This window comes from Canis lupus, chromosome 13, assembly GCF_011100685.1.
Source record: "Canis lupus familiaris isolate Mischka breed German Shepherd chromosome 13, alternate assembly UU_Cfam_GSD_1.0, whole genome shotgun sequence".
Lineage (NCBI taxonomy): Eukaryota > Metazoa > Chordata > Mammalia > Carnivora > Canidae > Canis > Canis lupus.
The window spans coordinates 142,322-157,014 of NC_049234.1; the positions used below are offsets into that span (position 1 = coordinate 142,322).

At 42.9% G+C, this 14,693-nt stretch overlaps 1 protein-coding gene across 2 annotated transcripts in view; it reads left to right on the plus strand.

Annotated features, from left to right (window-relative positions):
* Nucleotides 1–5,322: 5,322 nt before the first annotated feature.
* The window catches only part of LAPTM4B (lysosomal protein transmembrane 4 beta), an 86,010-nt gene continuing 76,639 nt past the window's right edge, over nucleotides 5,323–14,693 (plus strand). For both annotated transcript variants that reach the window (XM_038555130.1, XM_038555131.1), the window contains exon 1: nucleotides 5,323–5,591. In XM_038555130.1, the coding sequence (XP_038411058.1) occupies nucleotides 5,493–5,591 (99 nt within the window). In that variant the 5' untranslated portion in view covers nucleotides 5,323–5,492. The remainder of the gene's footprint in view (nucleotides 5,592–14,693) is intronic.

Genomic DNA, 14,693 nt, shown 5'->3' on the forward strand with positions numbered 1-14,693 from the left:
GGGGACAGGGGGACAGCAGGTTGGAACTAGAAGAGATGGCTTATGGATGGATGGCAAGCAGGCTGAGGTTACCTAGGCTGTGAGGCCTCCCTCGGGAGTGGGTATTCTGAAAAATTGTAGACCCAAGGAAGAAAGGGCCACCCCTGGGTGTTAGGGATCTGAGGCCTCTCACCTTGCGTATGTGTGTATTGTAACCTAGGTATGTTAGGGCCTGATAAGGGAAGTAGTTGGAGTGGGGGCTTAGCAGATTGCCTGCAAGGGGGATTTGAGAGCTTTGAGCTATGACTACAAAACTGGAAGGAGATGGCGCTTGGAAACTATTTTATTGCAGCAACCAGTTCCCTGTGTTACCTTCCTTATGTGTGGAATATGTAGAGTGTTCCGTTTTCCTGCCTGGACTCTGACATGCATTTGATTGCATTCCAGACCTTTGCACATCGATAAACAACTACCTATCATATTCATATCACATGGATCACACTACTTGTGCTTTATTGTTAGCCACACTATCTCCCACCAATGAATCCCTCTGCCCATCTTTGTCTTTCTTGCTATTTTGGGTTTCTTACCCAAGAAGGCAGGGATTGTGTCTTATACATTCCTTCTCACAACCCCCATCCAGAATGTGACCAAACCCTAAATGTGTGCTTTAATAAATATATGATTAATTACATGCCTCTCTGAGAGCACATCAATCGTAATTTTTGACTTCCACCTTGGCTGCAATTCCGGCCTGGAGCCAGCTCCATGTTCTGACCTTCATAATCCTGATCCTCCACTGGGACAAGATCCAGATTCTTCGATGAATCATCTGACATACTAATTTTTTTCCACGCATCCCCATAAAATTGGCGTTGACCACAGCTTCCATGAAACAGTTGTTATCTGACTGCTTTCCCTTTTGTTGGTTTTGTTTTTAATTTGAAGACAGACATGGGACTTATCTCTAGGGCCAGCTTCACAGGTATGTGACTCAGGTACTAGCACAGGGTCTCCTGCTAGGAACAGCCCACACATGGTTTAATGTTGCCATCTTGGAATGCTTAATACTTTTATTTTTATTTTTTAAAGATTTATTTATTTATTCATGATAGACAGAGAGAGAGAGAGAGAGAGGCAGAGACACAGGAGGAGGGAGAAGCAGGCTCCATGCCGGGAACCCGACACGGGACTCGATCTCGGGACTCCAGGATCGCGCCCTGGGCCAAAGGCAGGTGCCAAACCGCTGAGCCACCCAGGGATCCCCTGCTTAATACTTTTAAACGAGAGCAACCCCTATTCTCATTGTTGCACTGGACCCCACAAATAATATAGCCAGTCCTGACTCATTTTATGTGCTGAAGCTTGTGACATTAATTGATCATTGATGCATATGGGTTTAATATTTTGTTCAGAAACTCCGCATTTTCCTTAGGAAATTTGCTCCAAACCTCTCAGTGCAACATGGCATGAAAGGCGTTAAGGCTTTCATCTTCTGTTACCTCCCTCACCTATACAGATGCCCCTAAAACTTCCTTAGTCCATCTTCTCTACTCTGCTCCCCTTCCTTTCAAATGTTACCTCTCAGCTATCATACTACTTGCTGTTCCTAAACTTGTGAGCTTGCCAGATGCTAGGCCCATGCATGTCCTGCTCCCATCCTGTCTGAGGTGGTCCTCTGATTCTCTCCCTAGCCAACTCCAACTTACCCCACAGGTATGAGTCTAGATGTCACTTCCCTGATCTTCCCTGAACCAAGATGTGGGGCTAAACATACGGTAGCATTTATCTTGCTATTGTTACTTTCTGTTTATCTTTCTGTTTCCCCCTTTAAGTTGTGAGATCTCTATAGATAGAAACTATTTCATGTTCTCTGAACTGACAGCCATACTCAGCTCCAAGGAGGTACCAGGAAAGTTTTCATTCACCAGATTCATGACTGCATGAATGAACAGATCCCCACTTTCTTTGGAGAGTGCATGAGAGACCTATAGTTTTTCTTTTGTACCACCAGGGACTGAGATGTTCTTAAATCATTGAAGAAGATATTCAACAGCACCCTCTGCCATAGGCATGTGGAATCGTTTTCCCATGCATCCAGGGCAGCCATTGTTTCCCTTTTTCCTTTCCAGGATAGTAGACGGTAGTAGCTCTTTGAATTTCTCAGTCTTTGAGTGGGGTCTTGAGGTTTCTCATGAGACAGACCCTTACCCAGGTCATAGAGGTAGCTCTGGTGAGACCTTCCCTACCTCCAAAGAGTGTCTGGCCCTATGCAAGTCCTGCATCAAATATTTCTTCCTTCCCCTATGTCTATCTTCCTGGTCTATGTTCTACTCACCCTTTCAAGGCCCAACTGAAATGCTAACCTCCCCACAGTTGTTATATAATTGATCCCTCTCTGCTTTCCCATTTCATTTTGTTTTTACCTGTAGGGATATTCAGCACACATTCCGACTAGTGTCATGGTGACTTGCCTACTGGATGACACGGTCAACTTTGGGAGCAGGAGCAGAATGTTCTCATCTTTGCAGCCTTTATGTTATTTCCTACACATAGTCGCCACTCAAACTGACCTTGGTTATCTTGGATCACTAACAGATAGATTTGCAATATAATTCGTATATTTGAAAAAAGAAGGAGAGTGGTTTTATCTAATGGAAAGAAAAATTTTCTTCAATTCACTGGAAAATACCGGCCAGGGGAAGATTTAGGGAGAGAAAAATGGGAAGTACAACAAGGCAAGGGAAGGGACCTGGCTGATGAAGAGGTTGCAAGGCCTGAAGTCCTAAATGTAAGAAGGCTTTAACATTTGGTAATGTTAATGGCACAACCAGCTAAGATGGTCCTTGGCTTTGCCAAGGATGGAAATCAACTGTGAGCCAGAAGGGAGTGAGAGCAGAGTTTACTGAATAGCGTAGGTGCTAAAGTATGGCAGTGTCTGGAGGACTCGGAAAAGGAGAGGTGAGCCTCCCTGTCACTTGGGGTTAGGAGTTTATATTGGAAAGGGGTCCAGGGTATGTGTTCCTTTAGGAATCCAGGGTTGGGTTGTATCAAAGGTGTGCCAAGTAAACCATAGATATTAGTTCATAAATCGCCGAAGGAGGATGGTATGGATGCCAGTGTTAGAGGAGGTTTGTTTGAAGTAAATGTCCTGCAACTTGTTTGGGATCTGGTTCTTTTTAGATGTTATCAGGTATTTGGGGGCCTAGGATGAAAGGCAGAGAATGATGAACTTTTCTTGCTTCCCCCTCTCGGTGGGAACATAGCTTCTTTGGTTTACTCAGATTCAAGGTGAAATGTGGAGCATGAGTAAATGGGAGTCCCTACAGTTTCCCCATCTCAGTAACAAAGGCACCATGGAGACAGAGATGAATGGGAGAGGAGAGGTGGGTGACATGCAGGGCAACCTGACCAGGGTAGAGGCCATTTCTTTGCTCAAGCAGACAAAGAGCATATGTGGCCTCAGAAGCTGAGGCGCCTAGGGATAAGAACAAGGTGATCTGTCTAAAGAACTACGACTGCAGTCAGTATTCCAGGTAAATATGCCACTGTTTGAGAATGAACAACCCAGCTGTGACTAACTTCCTTGGGAAGCTTCTGGGGTTTTTGTTTTTTTGGATTTTGTTTGTTTTTGCCAATCCCTCCAGGTCTTCTCACATCTGAATAAATACAACTTCAGAGACACTGACATTAAGTTTTATTTCATAACTTTGCTTGCAGATATGTTGTTTCTCTCCTTATCTCCTTTCTCCAGCCAGGTTTTCTCTCCTCTCTATCTCTCTTCCTATCTAGAACAATTTGGCAAGGGTCTGCAAATTCAGATCTTGAACAAGCTTTATAAAATATAAAATTTCCTTTAATCAATGAATCATTTGCCTAATGAATTTGAAATCCTGGTGGGAAGAGGAAAGCTGGAGGTGACTAGAGGAACATGTTGGCAGTTTGAATTTGGAAAGTAGCACTCCCCATCCTGATTATTTCCATTCCCGCTCAGAGCACTCCAGCTTGTCCCATAGCAGTTTAAAAGTAACTATGGGTATAACTAAACATTAAATGGAAGACCCCAGAGCGAAAGTTATCTCATGTGTGAGAGGAAACAGAAATTTGTAGTAAGAAAACAAAACAAAAACTGATCTCTTCCTTCTTTCTCATTATCTCCTACAATGGTGTTATTATTTCCAATTAAAGACATCTGACATCTCTGGGGATGACTCTACAGTCCCTTTGGATCCAGGTTTAAGCTACATACTAAGAATGTGACAGCTTTACAGCCTTGTAAAACTAACTAGTCCTGCACTTAAACAACCTCATCTAACATTTTCCTTCCCTTCTATATAACCTGAACTTAAGAAATTTAAACTCTGGGGCACCTGGGTGGCTCAGTGATTGAGCATCTGCCTTTGGCTCAGGTCGTGATCCCAGGGTCCTGGGATGAAGTTCTGCATCAGGATCCCCTCAGGGAGCCTGCTTCTCCCTGTGCCTGTGTCTCTGCCTCTCTCTCTCAAATAAACAAATAAAAAAAAATTTTTTTTTTAAAGAAACTTAAACTCCACCAAATTTTCTCTTGCTCCAAGTCTGAAATGAAACCTTGCCATGCACTAATAATCTCACTCATCTGAGATGCTTGGCTTAAACGGTGCTTACAGGCTAACCCAGGACAAGGGTGCTTTGAGACAAAACAACAAATGGGAGGAAATAAGCCCAAACTGGAGTCCTATCTTTCAGTACCTCTTAACGCTCTATGATGTGTCCTTCGGAGACCTTGTGGCAGTAATTGGCTTGATGATTGTTTCTTTCAAGCTGCAGCCATGATTAAAAATGCTACCGAAGCACAGTGAGGATGTCCTTGACACATATCCTATTTTCTGGGAAAAAGGTTGTTACCACAGTAATTGAGCCGGGAAGTGGAGACAAATTGCTCTGGGCCCCGGGAGCGGTTCAAAGTACTGCTGTTGACCGGAATCACACCCTGCAGTTTTCCCCCCTTCCAGTTTGCAAGATAACATTTGCATCTACAGATTATCTGCAACCCAGAAGTGGAAGGGGAGAAACCGCAACCAAGTGGACTGTAAAAGTGACAGAGTAACACAAATGGCCACATGAAAGAGGAGGCCCGGAACTCCCCCGTGGCTCTGCTCCCGGACCGCCGCGGGGACGCAGGATGATTGATTTACCTCCCCGGGCCGGCGGCGCCCCGCAGCCGCTGGAACCCGCGGTGACATCACTGGCCCCGGCGCGGGTCACGTGGCCGCCCCCGCCCCCGCCCCCGCCCCCGCCCCCCGTCCCGCTCCCGCTCCTCCTCCCGCCGCCTTCGCAGCGCGGGGTCCGGCCGCAGCAGCCGCTCGGAGGGCTGGGCTGAGGCGCGGAGCACAGGCCACCGGCGAGCGGGCGAGCGGGCCCAGCGAGCGGCGGGGGAGCCCGCGACCGCCGCGCGACCAGCCCCGAGCGACGCGCCCGACACTCCTGCAAACTTGGGCGCGCGCTCGCGCCACGGAGCGCTCGCCGCGGGAGCGATGAAGACGGTCGCGCCCTGGACGCGGTTCTACTCCAGCAGCTGCTGCCTGTGCTGCCATGTCCGCACCGGCACCATCCTGTTGGGCGTCTGGTACCTGGTGAGCGCGGCGACGCGCGGGGGGCGACCTGCGGGGGAGGAGGCCGCGGCGCCGCGAGCCTCCCGGCCCGGGACCCCGGCCCCCGGCCCCCGGCCCCCGGCCCCCGGCCCCCCTGCCCCCGGGACCCCGGGCCGCGCGCCCGTTGCGCGCCCCTGCGCCGCTCTCCCAAGTGCGGCCTGGAGGTGGGGCGACGCCGGTGCTAATCCGTCTAAAGTCGTATTATTTGAAACTTAATTTCTGCGCGAGCCTGGTCGCCAGCCCCGGCTCGGCCAACCTGGGGAGGGGTCCTTTCGGGCCCGGAGTCGGGGCGGCGGTGCGGGCTGGGGCCGCGCCCGAGTCCGCCGCCTCCCGGGCAAGCGCACCTGGTGGCGCGGGAGCAGCGCCGGAGCTGCGCGCCACGTGTTTTCCAGCCCTTTTCTTCTTCTCCCCGCCCGTCGGGCTTAGTGCCTGGACGGGCCTCGGCAGGGTCGTGGGGTGACAGCTCGCAGCCCACTCCCCCCGCCCGCTGCGCACCTCGGCGTCCGGGAGGGTGAGTGGTTGGCGGGGTTCCCGGCGCGGCTGCTCGGCGGAGAGCCCTGACCCAGACGGGCTTGGCGTGCGCGGCCTGCGTGCGGTCGGCCCCGGGAAGCCCTTTACACCGACTCACCTTCCCTGCCCTTTGACAGGTGATCCCTGTACCTTTCTTAGCGGACACCGCCAGCAAATCTGATTTTTTCTCTTTTTTTTAGGTTGGAGCTTTTTAAGAACTTGTTTGTATGGGGGAGCAGTGACTATTAGGGGCAGTGAGGAAACCTCATGGGAGTCTTTCTGGCCTTTCTGGCCCTGTGAGTGCCCCAGGTTGATTGTTGGCGCCCCTGGACCACACCAGCAGGGTCGGATTCCTCTGCATTTCGGGTTTTGTGCCATCATGATGGAGAGTTAGACCCGAGCCACTGTGCAGTGCATACCGCTGCATCAAGGTGGTATATTGAACTTTTTAGTGAGAATAAATTCATCTTAGCTATCAGAATTTTTTTGTTGGTCCATATTCACCTTTTCGATATTATGTGGACATTGTCGATTTGTGTCATTGTGCCATTTTAAGCAAGACATTTTCCCCCCAAGCATATGGTGTTCTCTGAGCTATTTATAGTTTCAAGTTTACTTTAGTCGGTGCCTATCCTATCACAGGCCACACAATAGACATTTTTGGCTTAAAAGCTTTCAAACAGATCTTTGGTTTGTGGGATTCTTTTTGTGCAGTCTGAATGCAGATAGAACATCAGCATCTTGGCTCAACACTGACTGCTATAAGCCAAGAAATGCTTTACAGAAATTTTAAATTACAGCAAAAGGATAGTAGGTGGCCTCAAAATAGGGCTTTTATTGATGGTCAAGACAGACTATTTTATCTAAATGTCTTGTGTCCTCCTTGGAAATGTTCAAATCTGCAGACTTGCAAGTACACCAGTAAATGTAATTTGTAAAATCTAGGGCGCTGCATTAGGCAAATGTACTACACCATCTACAGATAAGATAAATCTAAATCTACTTGAGCCCTGTAGTTGGCTTTAATCCCATCAGACACTATTGGTGTAATAAAAGGAGAGTATTCTGCATGCTTTGTCTACTGCTTGAACATGCTCTTTGTGGAAAGTAGTTATTGCTGTGCATGTTTTAACGTTGGAAACAGCATGGCCTTTTGAAAGATAATTAGAAAGCTTTCTAGAGATGTAAGAATGCTATGTTAGGTAAGCCTAATAAATGGGAAATCTGGCTTTAGTACTGATACCTTCATAGGAAGTCTTTTGCATTTCATAAAACAATTTAGACTTGTGAGTTTACCTCATACCATTAAATACAATTTGGTTATCCAAAACTTTATTTTATATGAACATTTTTAAGATGAGGGAGCAGGGTGGCTGAAGAGCAAGGCACCTCTCCATCTCACTCCACTAGCCATCTGGATAGAGTAGGGTCAGTTATCAGACAGGGGGAGAGTTTGCATGAAAAAAGGATACAACTGTGGGTAGGTATTCAAACAAAAGTTCACTGGAAACTCTCTTCCTTAAATTAATAAATAATTGGGGATGCCTAAGTGGCTCAGCAGTTAAGCATCTGCCTTCAGCTCAGAGTGCGATCCCTGGGTTCTGGGATCGAGTCCCGCATCGGGCTCCCTGCGTGGCACCTGCTTCTCCCTCTGCCTGTGTCTCTGCCTCTCTCTCTTTCTCTGTGTCTCTCATGAATAAATAAATAAAATCTTTTAAAAAATGCATAAAAAAGATCCACTTTACCTATTTGGTATAATAGGCAATTATTTATTAATTTTAAAAAAAATTTTATTTATTTATTCTTGAGAGACACAGAGAAAGAGAGAGAGGCAGAGACACAGGCAGAGGGAGAAGCAGGCGCCACGCAGGGAGCCCAACGTGGGACTTGATCCTGGGACTCCAGGATCATGCCCTGGGCCCAAGGCAGGCGCTGAACCCCTGAGCCACCCAGGGATCCCCTTTGATGCATTTTCTGATTGCTGTTTCCTACCACTACCATTTACTAAGGCCCTGTATGCCAGGTATTAAACTAGATGCTTTGCATATACTAAATTTTTACACATTCCTGGTAAGGTAGATTTTCTTACTCCTGTTTTAGAGTTGAGAAAATAGAGGCCAAGAGAGCGTAGATGATTTACATACAGTCCTATGGTTGGTTTGTGATCAGGGTGATGTTTTACTTGGCCCCATTTCCATTTATTTTTATCTTTTAAAAGTTGTGGATATGTTTTGGTTTTGCCTTAGAATAACAGAGGTTTCCTATGGTCCAGTAATAAAGCATATTGATTTCAGGTATTTATATTAGAGATCATTTGTTGTTTATTTTTTCCTTTTAATGAGGCATAATTTATATATGGGGAAATCCACAGAAGTGTACATTGAGTTGACAAATGCATACACCGTATGTAACCCATGTGCCTAGAAAACGTTTCCAAAACCCCAGAAAGTTCCCTTGTGCCTCTTCCCAGTTTATTCCTGCCACCCCTTTACTGTCACCCTAAAGGAGAGTTTTACCTGTTCTTATAAATGGAATTGTACTGTATGTATTCTTTTGTATCTGATTTCTTTCATTTAGCATTAACGTCCTTTAAATTCATTCATGTTAATTGGGGTATATCAAAAGCTTGATTGATGCTTTATATTGCTGAGTATTATTTTATTGTATGAATAAATCACAATTTATTAATCTTTCACCAGATGATGGATATTTGGTTGTTTCCAGTTTGGGGCTATTATGGATAAAGCTGCTCTGAACATTCTTGCACAAGACTTTTTGTGGATATATGTTTTTATTTCTCTAGAGTAAATACCTGGCAGTAGAATTGTTGGTTATTGGTTAAAAGTCCATTTAACTTTATAAGAAACAATTTTCCAAAGTGGTTCTGCCATTTTATACTCCAACCAGTGATATACGAGGTTCCAGTTGTGCCACATCCTTGTCAACATTTGGTATGGTCAGTCATTTTAATTTTAGCAATTTTGGTGGTATGGTATGGTAGCTTTAAATTTCCCAAATAACTAATGATGTGGAAGTTTATCTTGCTCATGGCTCTGTCTTCCTTTGTGATGTGCTAGTCATTGCCCATTTTAAAATTGGGTTTTATCTTTTTTTTCTTAATGATTTATAAGATCTGTTTATATATTTTGGATTCTGGCCTTTTGTTAAAGATCCATTTTGTGAATGTTTTTTCCCAGCGTATGGCCATCTACCCACTTTCTTATGGCATATTTTGATGAACAGAAGTTTTTTGTTGTTTTGAGAAAGAGTGAGAGAGAGTATGGGGTGAGCAGAGGGAGAGGGAGAAGCATGGGGCTCAATCCCAGGGTGGACCCTAGGATCACCACCTGAGCCAAAGGCAGATGCTTAACTGACTGAGCTACCCAGGCTCCCCGATGAACAGAAATTTTTAATATTAAGTTCAATTTGTCAATGTTTTCTTTTATGTTTAGTACTTTGCATAATCTAAGAAACCTTTGCCTACCCCCAGATTGTGAAGATAGTCTCTTATATTTTCTTCCAAAGCTTTGTGGCTTTAGTTTTTATATTTACATTTATGATCCACCTGTAATTAATTTCTGTGTTATAGTGTGAGGTAGAGGTTTGCTTTTATTTTAATAATCAGCTTCATCGCTTACCCTAAAAAGAAGTCAAATTATTACATAACCTTTAATAACTATAAATGTTTTCAGAGAGACAAGGTAATTATCCATCTTCACAGAGAATGAAAACTGACTTGGCCTGGTTTCCAGAGGGATCATAATAAAAAAGAAGTACTTGAAGCAGGCTGATTGCTATGGAGTCTTCTGGGGTTTTACTCTTTCTTCATTAAAACTTCCTGTTCTAAACCTGAATCCATTAACTTCCTTCCCAAGTTCACCTGTAGTCTAGTCTCTCTCTCCCCATCTATCTAGACTCCTCGCCATGTACCTGTTTCTCTTCCTTAATTCCATGTCCAAGTCTTACTGATTTTTGTTCTGCCTCCTGGTTACCTCCTTTTTCTGTCCTTTCTTCTTGCTATCATTTTCCTTAATAGGCTCCTGTTAGCACTCTCTTGGCTATTATAGTGGTCTTTTTGCTTCTAGCTAGCCTTGCCATTAACAATTCCCCTTTTTTTAAAGTCTCTTACAGATGCAGCTCCTGGAAGTTTTTTTCTCAGACACAAATATGAACTTGTTAGCCTGCTTCTAAAGACTTTGGCTCTAGCCTAGGGAAGCTGTGTACTTCATGTCCTGCGTGTTTCAGGCCAACTTCAGTTGGCTTCAGCAGCACCATAGTTTCTGCCACATCTTTCCCCCTCCCATCCCTTCCTTCTCTGTTTACCCTCTTTTGCAAGCCATTGCTTAAGCTCTAAATCCCAAAATTCATTCTGATTTGATAAATTTAAGCTATCTGTCCACCCCTGAACCAAACAGACCAGGAATATGTGACTAAAATAGTCAGGTAAATTTGGGTCTGGGATATTGTCCTGGCCTTGACCTATTGATTAAAAAGGAATGTAAGCTGGGGGTTTGCTCAAAACACCAGTTTGAGAGCGCAGGGATGAGTAATTTCCCTGAGAATCTGAGGCTCTTTGTGGGAGAAAGAAGACAATGATAATGCTTGCTAATCCTTAGGCTAAAGCCCCTGTTTCTTTTTCTGTTCTTTCTTTCTTTTTTTTTTTTTTTTTAAGATTTTATTTATTGGTTCATGAGAGACCCAAAGAGGGAGGCAGAGACACAGGCAGAGAGAGAAGCAGGCTCCTCTTAGGGAGCCGGATGCGGGACTTGATCCCAGGACCACAGGATTATGCCCTGAGCCGAAGACAGACGCTCAACCACTGAGCCATCCAGGCGTCCCTAAAGCCCCTATTTCTTTTTTTTTTTTTTTTTTTTTTTAAGCCCCTATTTCTTAGGGAATATGTGTTACCATCAGGACCTGAATTTCTCTGGACAAACTCAAGGAAAGTTTTTTCCTTTGTAACTTCTTTCATTGTTTTACCACGTAATTTTCTTAGAATGTTTTAAAAGGTGGTACTGATAGTTGGAAGCATCTGACCTTGACACCTGGGAGGAGTACACCTTTTTATGTATGTCATCCTTTTCATCATCACCCAAGTGTATTTTAGGGACTTAGTCATTGAGCAAATACGTACGGAACGCCTCTTTGTATCTGTACCCTATTCATAAGGTAGTGGGCCATGTATCAGATTATAAAGGATAAAAGAGGTGAGGATAGCTGGTTTCTTAGCTTTACGACCTGATCTTTTATTTTATTTTTTATTTATTTATTTATTTTTTACAACCTGATCTTTTAAATAACCAACTGGTTCACTTTGAAAGTCCCAGTTTGGTTGTGTACCCAAGCCTGATGGGTTCTCTTTGTATCCTGAGAAATTCTGGTGCGATAAATAGTTTTTTGTTGTTGTTTTGTTTTGTTTTGTTTTGTTTTTTGTCTCGGTGGTAATACTGGATACTAAAACCAACAGTTTGTATTTGTAGAATGATTGATAATTTTTAGTGGGCTTTCACATTTATTCTTATTTAGACCATAAAGGAACCCTGAGGTCAGGTACTGTATGTAGGTGGTGATATGCTCATTTAAGATTGATTCTTTTTAGCTGTCAGATTCAGTTACTTATCTGTAAGTCCAGGGCAAAATATGAGCTAATACATAGTACTTATATAATCTTTATTGCCTAGTGTTTTTCCTACTATATTAAATTGTAAAAGACTGAAGTACTAGGTTATAGACTTTAGATTTTCTCCTGTAGGCAGTGGGGAGGCATCGAAAAATTATGAGCAAGGGTGATAGGATGAAAGCAGTCCCCCGCCCAGTGTAGACTCTTTGTTTTGTTTTTTTGCTGGTCAGTAATGCACTATACATATTTTTTTTCCTTTTAACATTTTGTCTCCTTTACCCATTTCTTTAACCTCCCACCACCTGCCTCTGGCAACCACCATTTGTTCTCTGAGCTTGTTTTTGTTTGTTTTTTAGATTCTATGTATAAGAGAGATCGTATGGTATTGTCTTTCTTGATCTGACTTACTTCACTTAGGATGGTGTCCTTAAAGTCCATCCATGTTGTCGAATACATCAATATTTCATTCTTTTCTTATGGTTAAGTAATATTCCATCATGTAAATATATGTCACAGGGCAGCCCTGGTGGTGCAGCGGTTTGGTGCCACCTGCAGCCTGGGGTGTGATCCTGGAGACCTGGGATTGAGTCCCACGTCAGGCTCCCTGCATGGAGCCTGATTCTCCCTCTCCTTCTGCCTGTGTCTCTGCCTCTCTCTGTGTCTATGAATAAATAAATAAAATCTTTAAAAATATATATATATATGTCACAATTTCTTTATCCATTTATCTGCTGACAGACGCTTAGAATGATTCCATATCTTGGCTATTGTAAATAATGCTGCGATGAACATGGGGGTGCAAGTTATCTTTTCAAGTTAGTGTTTTTGTTTTCTTAAGATAAATGCCTAGAAGTGGAATTGCTGGATCACATGGTAGTTCTATTTTTAAATTTTTGAGGAAACTCCATACTGTTTTCCATAGTGCTGCACCAATTTACATTCCTATCACCAGTGTACAAGGGTTCCCTTTGCCCCACATGCTCATCAACACTTGTTATTTCTTTTCTTTTTTCTTTTAGCCATTTTCCCAGGTGTGATGTGATATCTCATTGTAGTTTTGATTTGCATTTCCCTGATGATAAGTGATGTTGAACCATCTTTTCATGTATCTGTTGGCTGGCCATCTGTATGTCCTCTGGAAAAATGTCCATTCAGATCCTCTGCTCATTTTTAAATTAGATTGTTTTTTGCTATTGGCTTGTAAGGGTTCTTTATATATGCTGGAAAGTAGTCGTTTATCAGATAGATACATGATTTACAAATATTTTCTCCCAGTTAATAGGTTGTCTTTTCATTTTGTTGATGGTTTTCTTTGCTGTGCAAAAGCATTTTAGTATGATGTAGCCCACTTATTTTTGTTTTTGCTTTTGGTGTCAGATTAAAAAATCATCACTAAGGCCTATGTCAAGGAGTTAACCACCTGTATTTTCTTCTAGGAGTTCTATGGTTTCAAGTTTTACATTCAAGTATTTTATCCATTTTGAATTGATTTTTAAAAAAGGTTTATTTATTTGAGAGAGAGAATATGCATGCAAATACTTGAGAAGAGATGGGCAGGGACAAATGGAGAAGCAGAGAAAGAATCCCAGGCAGGCTTCCTGCTGGACCTGATGCCGAGATCATGACCTGTGCTGAAATCAAATATTGGACGCTAAACCAAGTGAGCCACCCAGAAGTCCCCATTTTGAGTTAATTTTTGTGTGTGATATAAGATAGTGGTCGAGTTTCATTCTTTCACATTTAGTTCTTCAGTTTTCTGAACACCATTCATTGAAGAAGCTGTTCTTTTCTTAACTGTATATTCTTGGCTCCTTTGTTGCAAGTTAATCAACTATATATACATGGGTTTCTCTTATGCTCCATCATCTGTGTGTCTGTTTTTATGGCAATACCATACTGCTTTGATTACTGAGCTTTATAATACAGTTTGAAATCAGGGAGTGTGATGCCTTCAGCTTTGGTCTTTGTCAAGTTTGCTTTGATTATTCAAGTTTTTTTGTGATTCCATACAAATTTTAGGATTATTTGTTCTATTTCTTTGAAAAATCCCATTGGAATTTTGATAGGGATTACACTGAATCTAGCTTGCTTTGGGTAGTATGGACATCTTAGCAATATTGATTCTTCTAATCTATGAGCACAGAGTATCTTTCCATTTATTTATGTCTTCAATTTCTTTCATTAATATCTTAGTAGTTTTCAATACACCTCCTTGGTTAAATTTATTCCTAGGTGTTTCATTCTTTTTGATGCAATTGTAAATGGGATTATTTTTTATTTCTATTTCTAGTAGTTCATTATCAGCAAATAAAAATGCAACATATTTTTGAATATTGATATTATATCCTCCAACTTTAATGAATTCATCTATTCTAATGGGTCTTTTTTATATTAGGGTTTTCTATATATAATATATCATCTGCAGTTAGTGACAGTTTTACTTTTTTTTTTTTTAATTTTTATTTATTTATGATAGTCACAGAGTGAGAGAGAGAGAGGCAGAGACACAGGCAGAGGGAGAAGCAGGCTCCATGCACCGGGAGCCCAATGTGGGATTCGATCCCGGGTCTCCAGGATCGCGCCCTGGGCCAAAGGCAGGCACCAAACCGCTGCGCCACCCAGGGATCCCTACTTTTTTCTTTCCAAGTTGGATGCCTTTTATTTTTTCTTCTTGTCTAGGACTTCCAATACTATGTTAAATAAAAGTGGTAAGAGTGGGATATCCTTGTTTTGTTCCTGATCTTAGAGGAAATGCTCTTAGCTTTTCACTGTTGAGTATGTTAGCTGTGGGCTTATCACATGTGGCCCTTTTTATGTTGAGGTATGTTCCCTCTGTAACTACTCTGTTGAGAGTTTTTATCATAATTGCTGTTGAATTTTGTCAGTTACTTTCTCTGCATATATTGAAATCATGTAACTTTTAGCTTTCATTTTGTTAATATGATATAGTACAT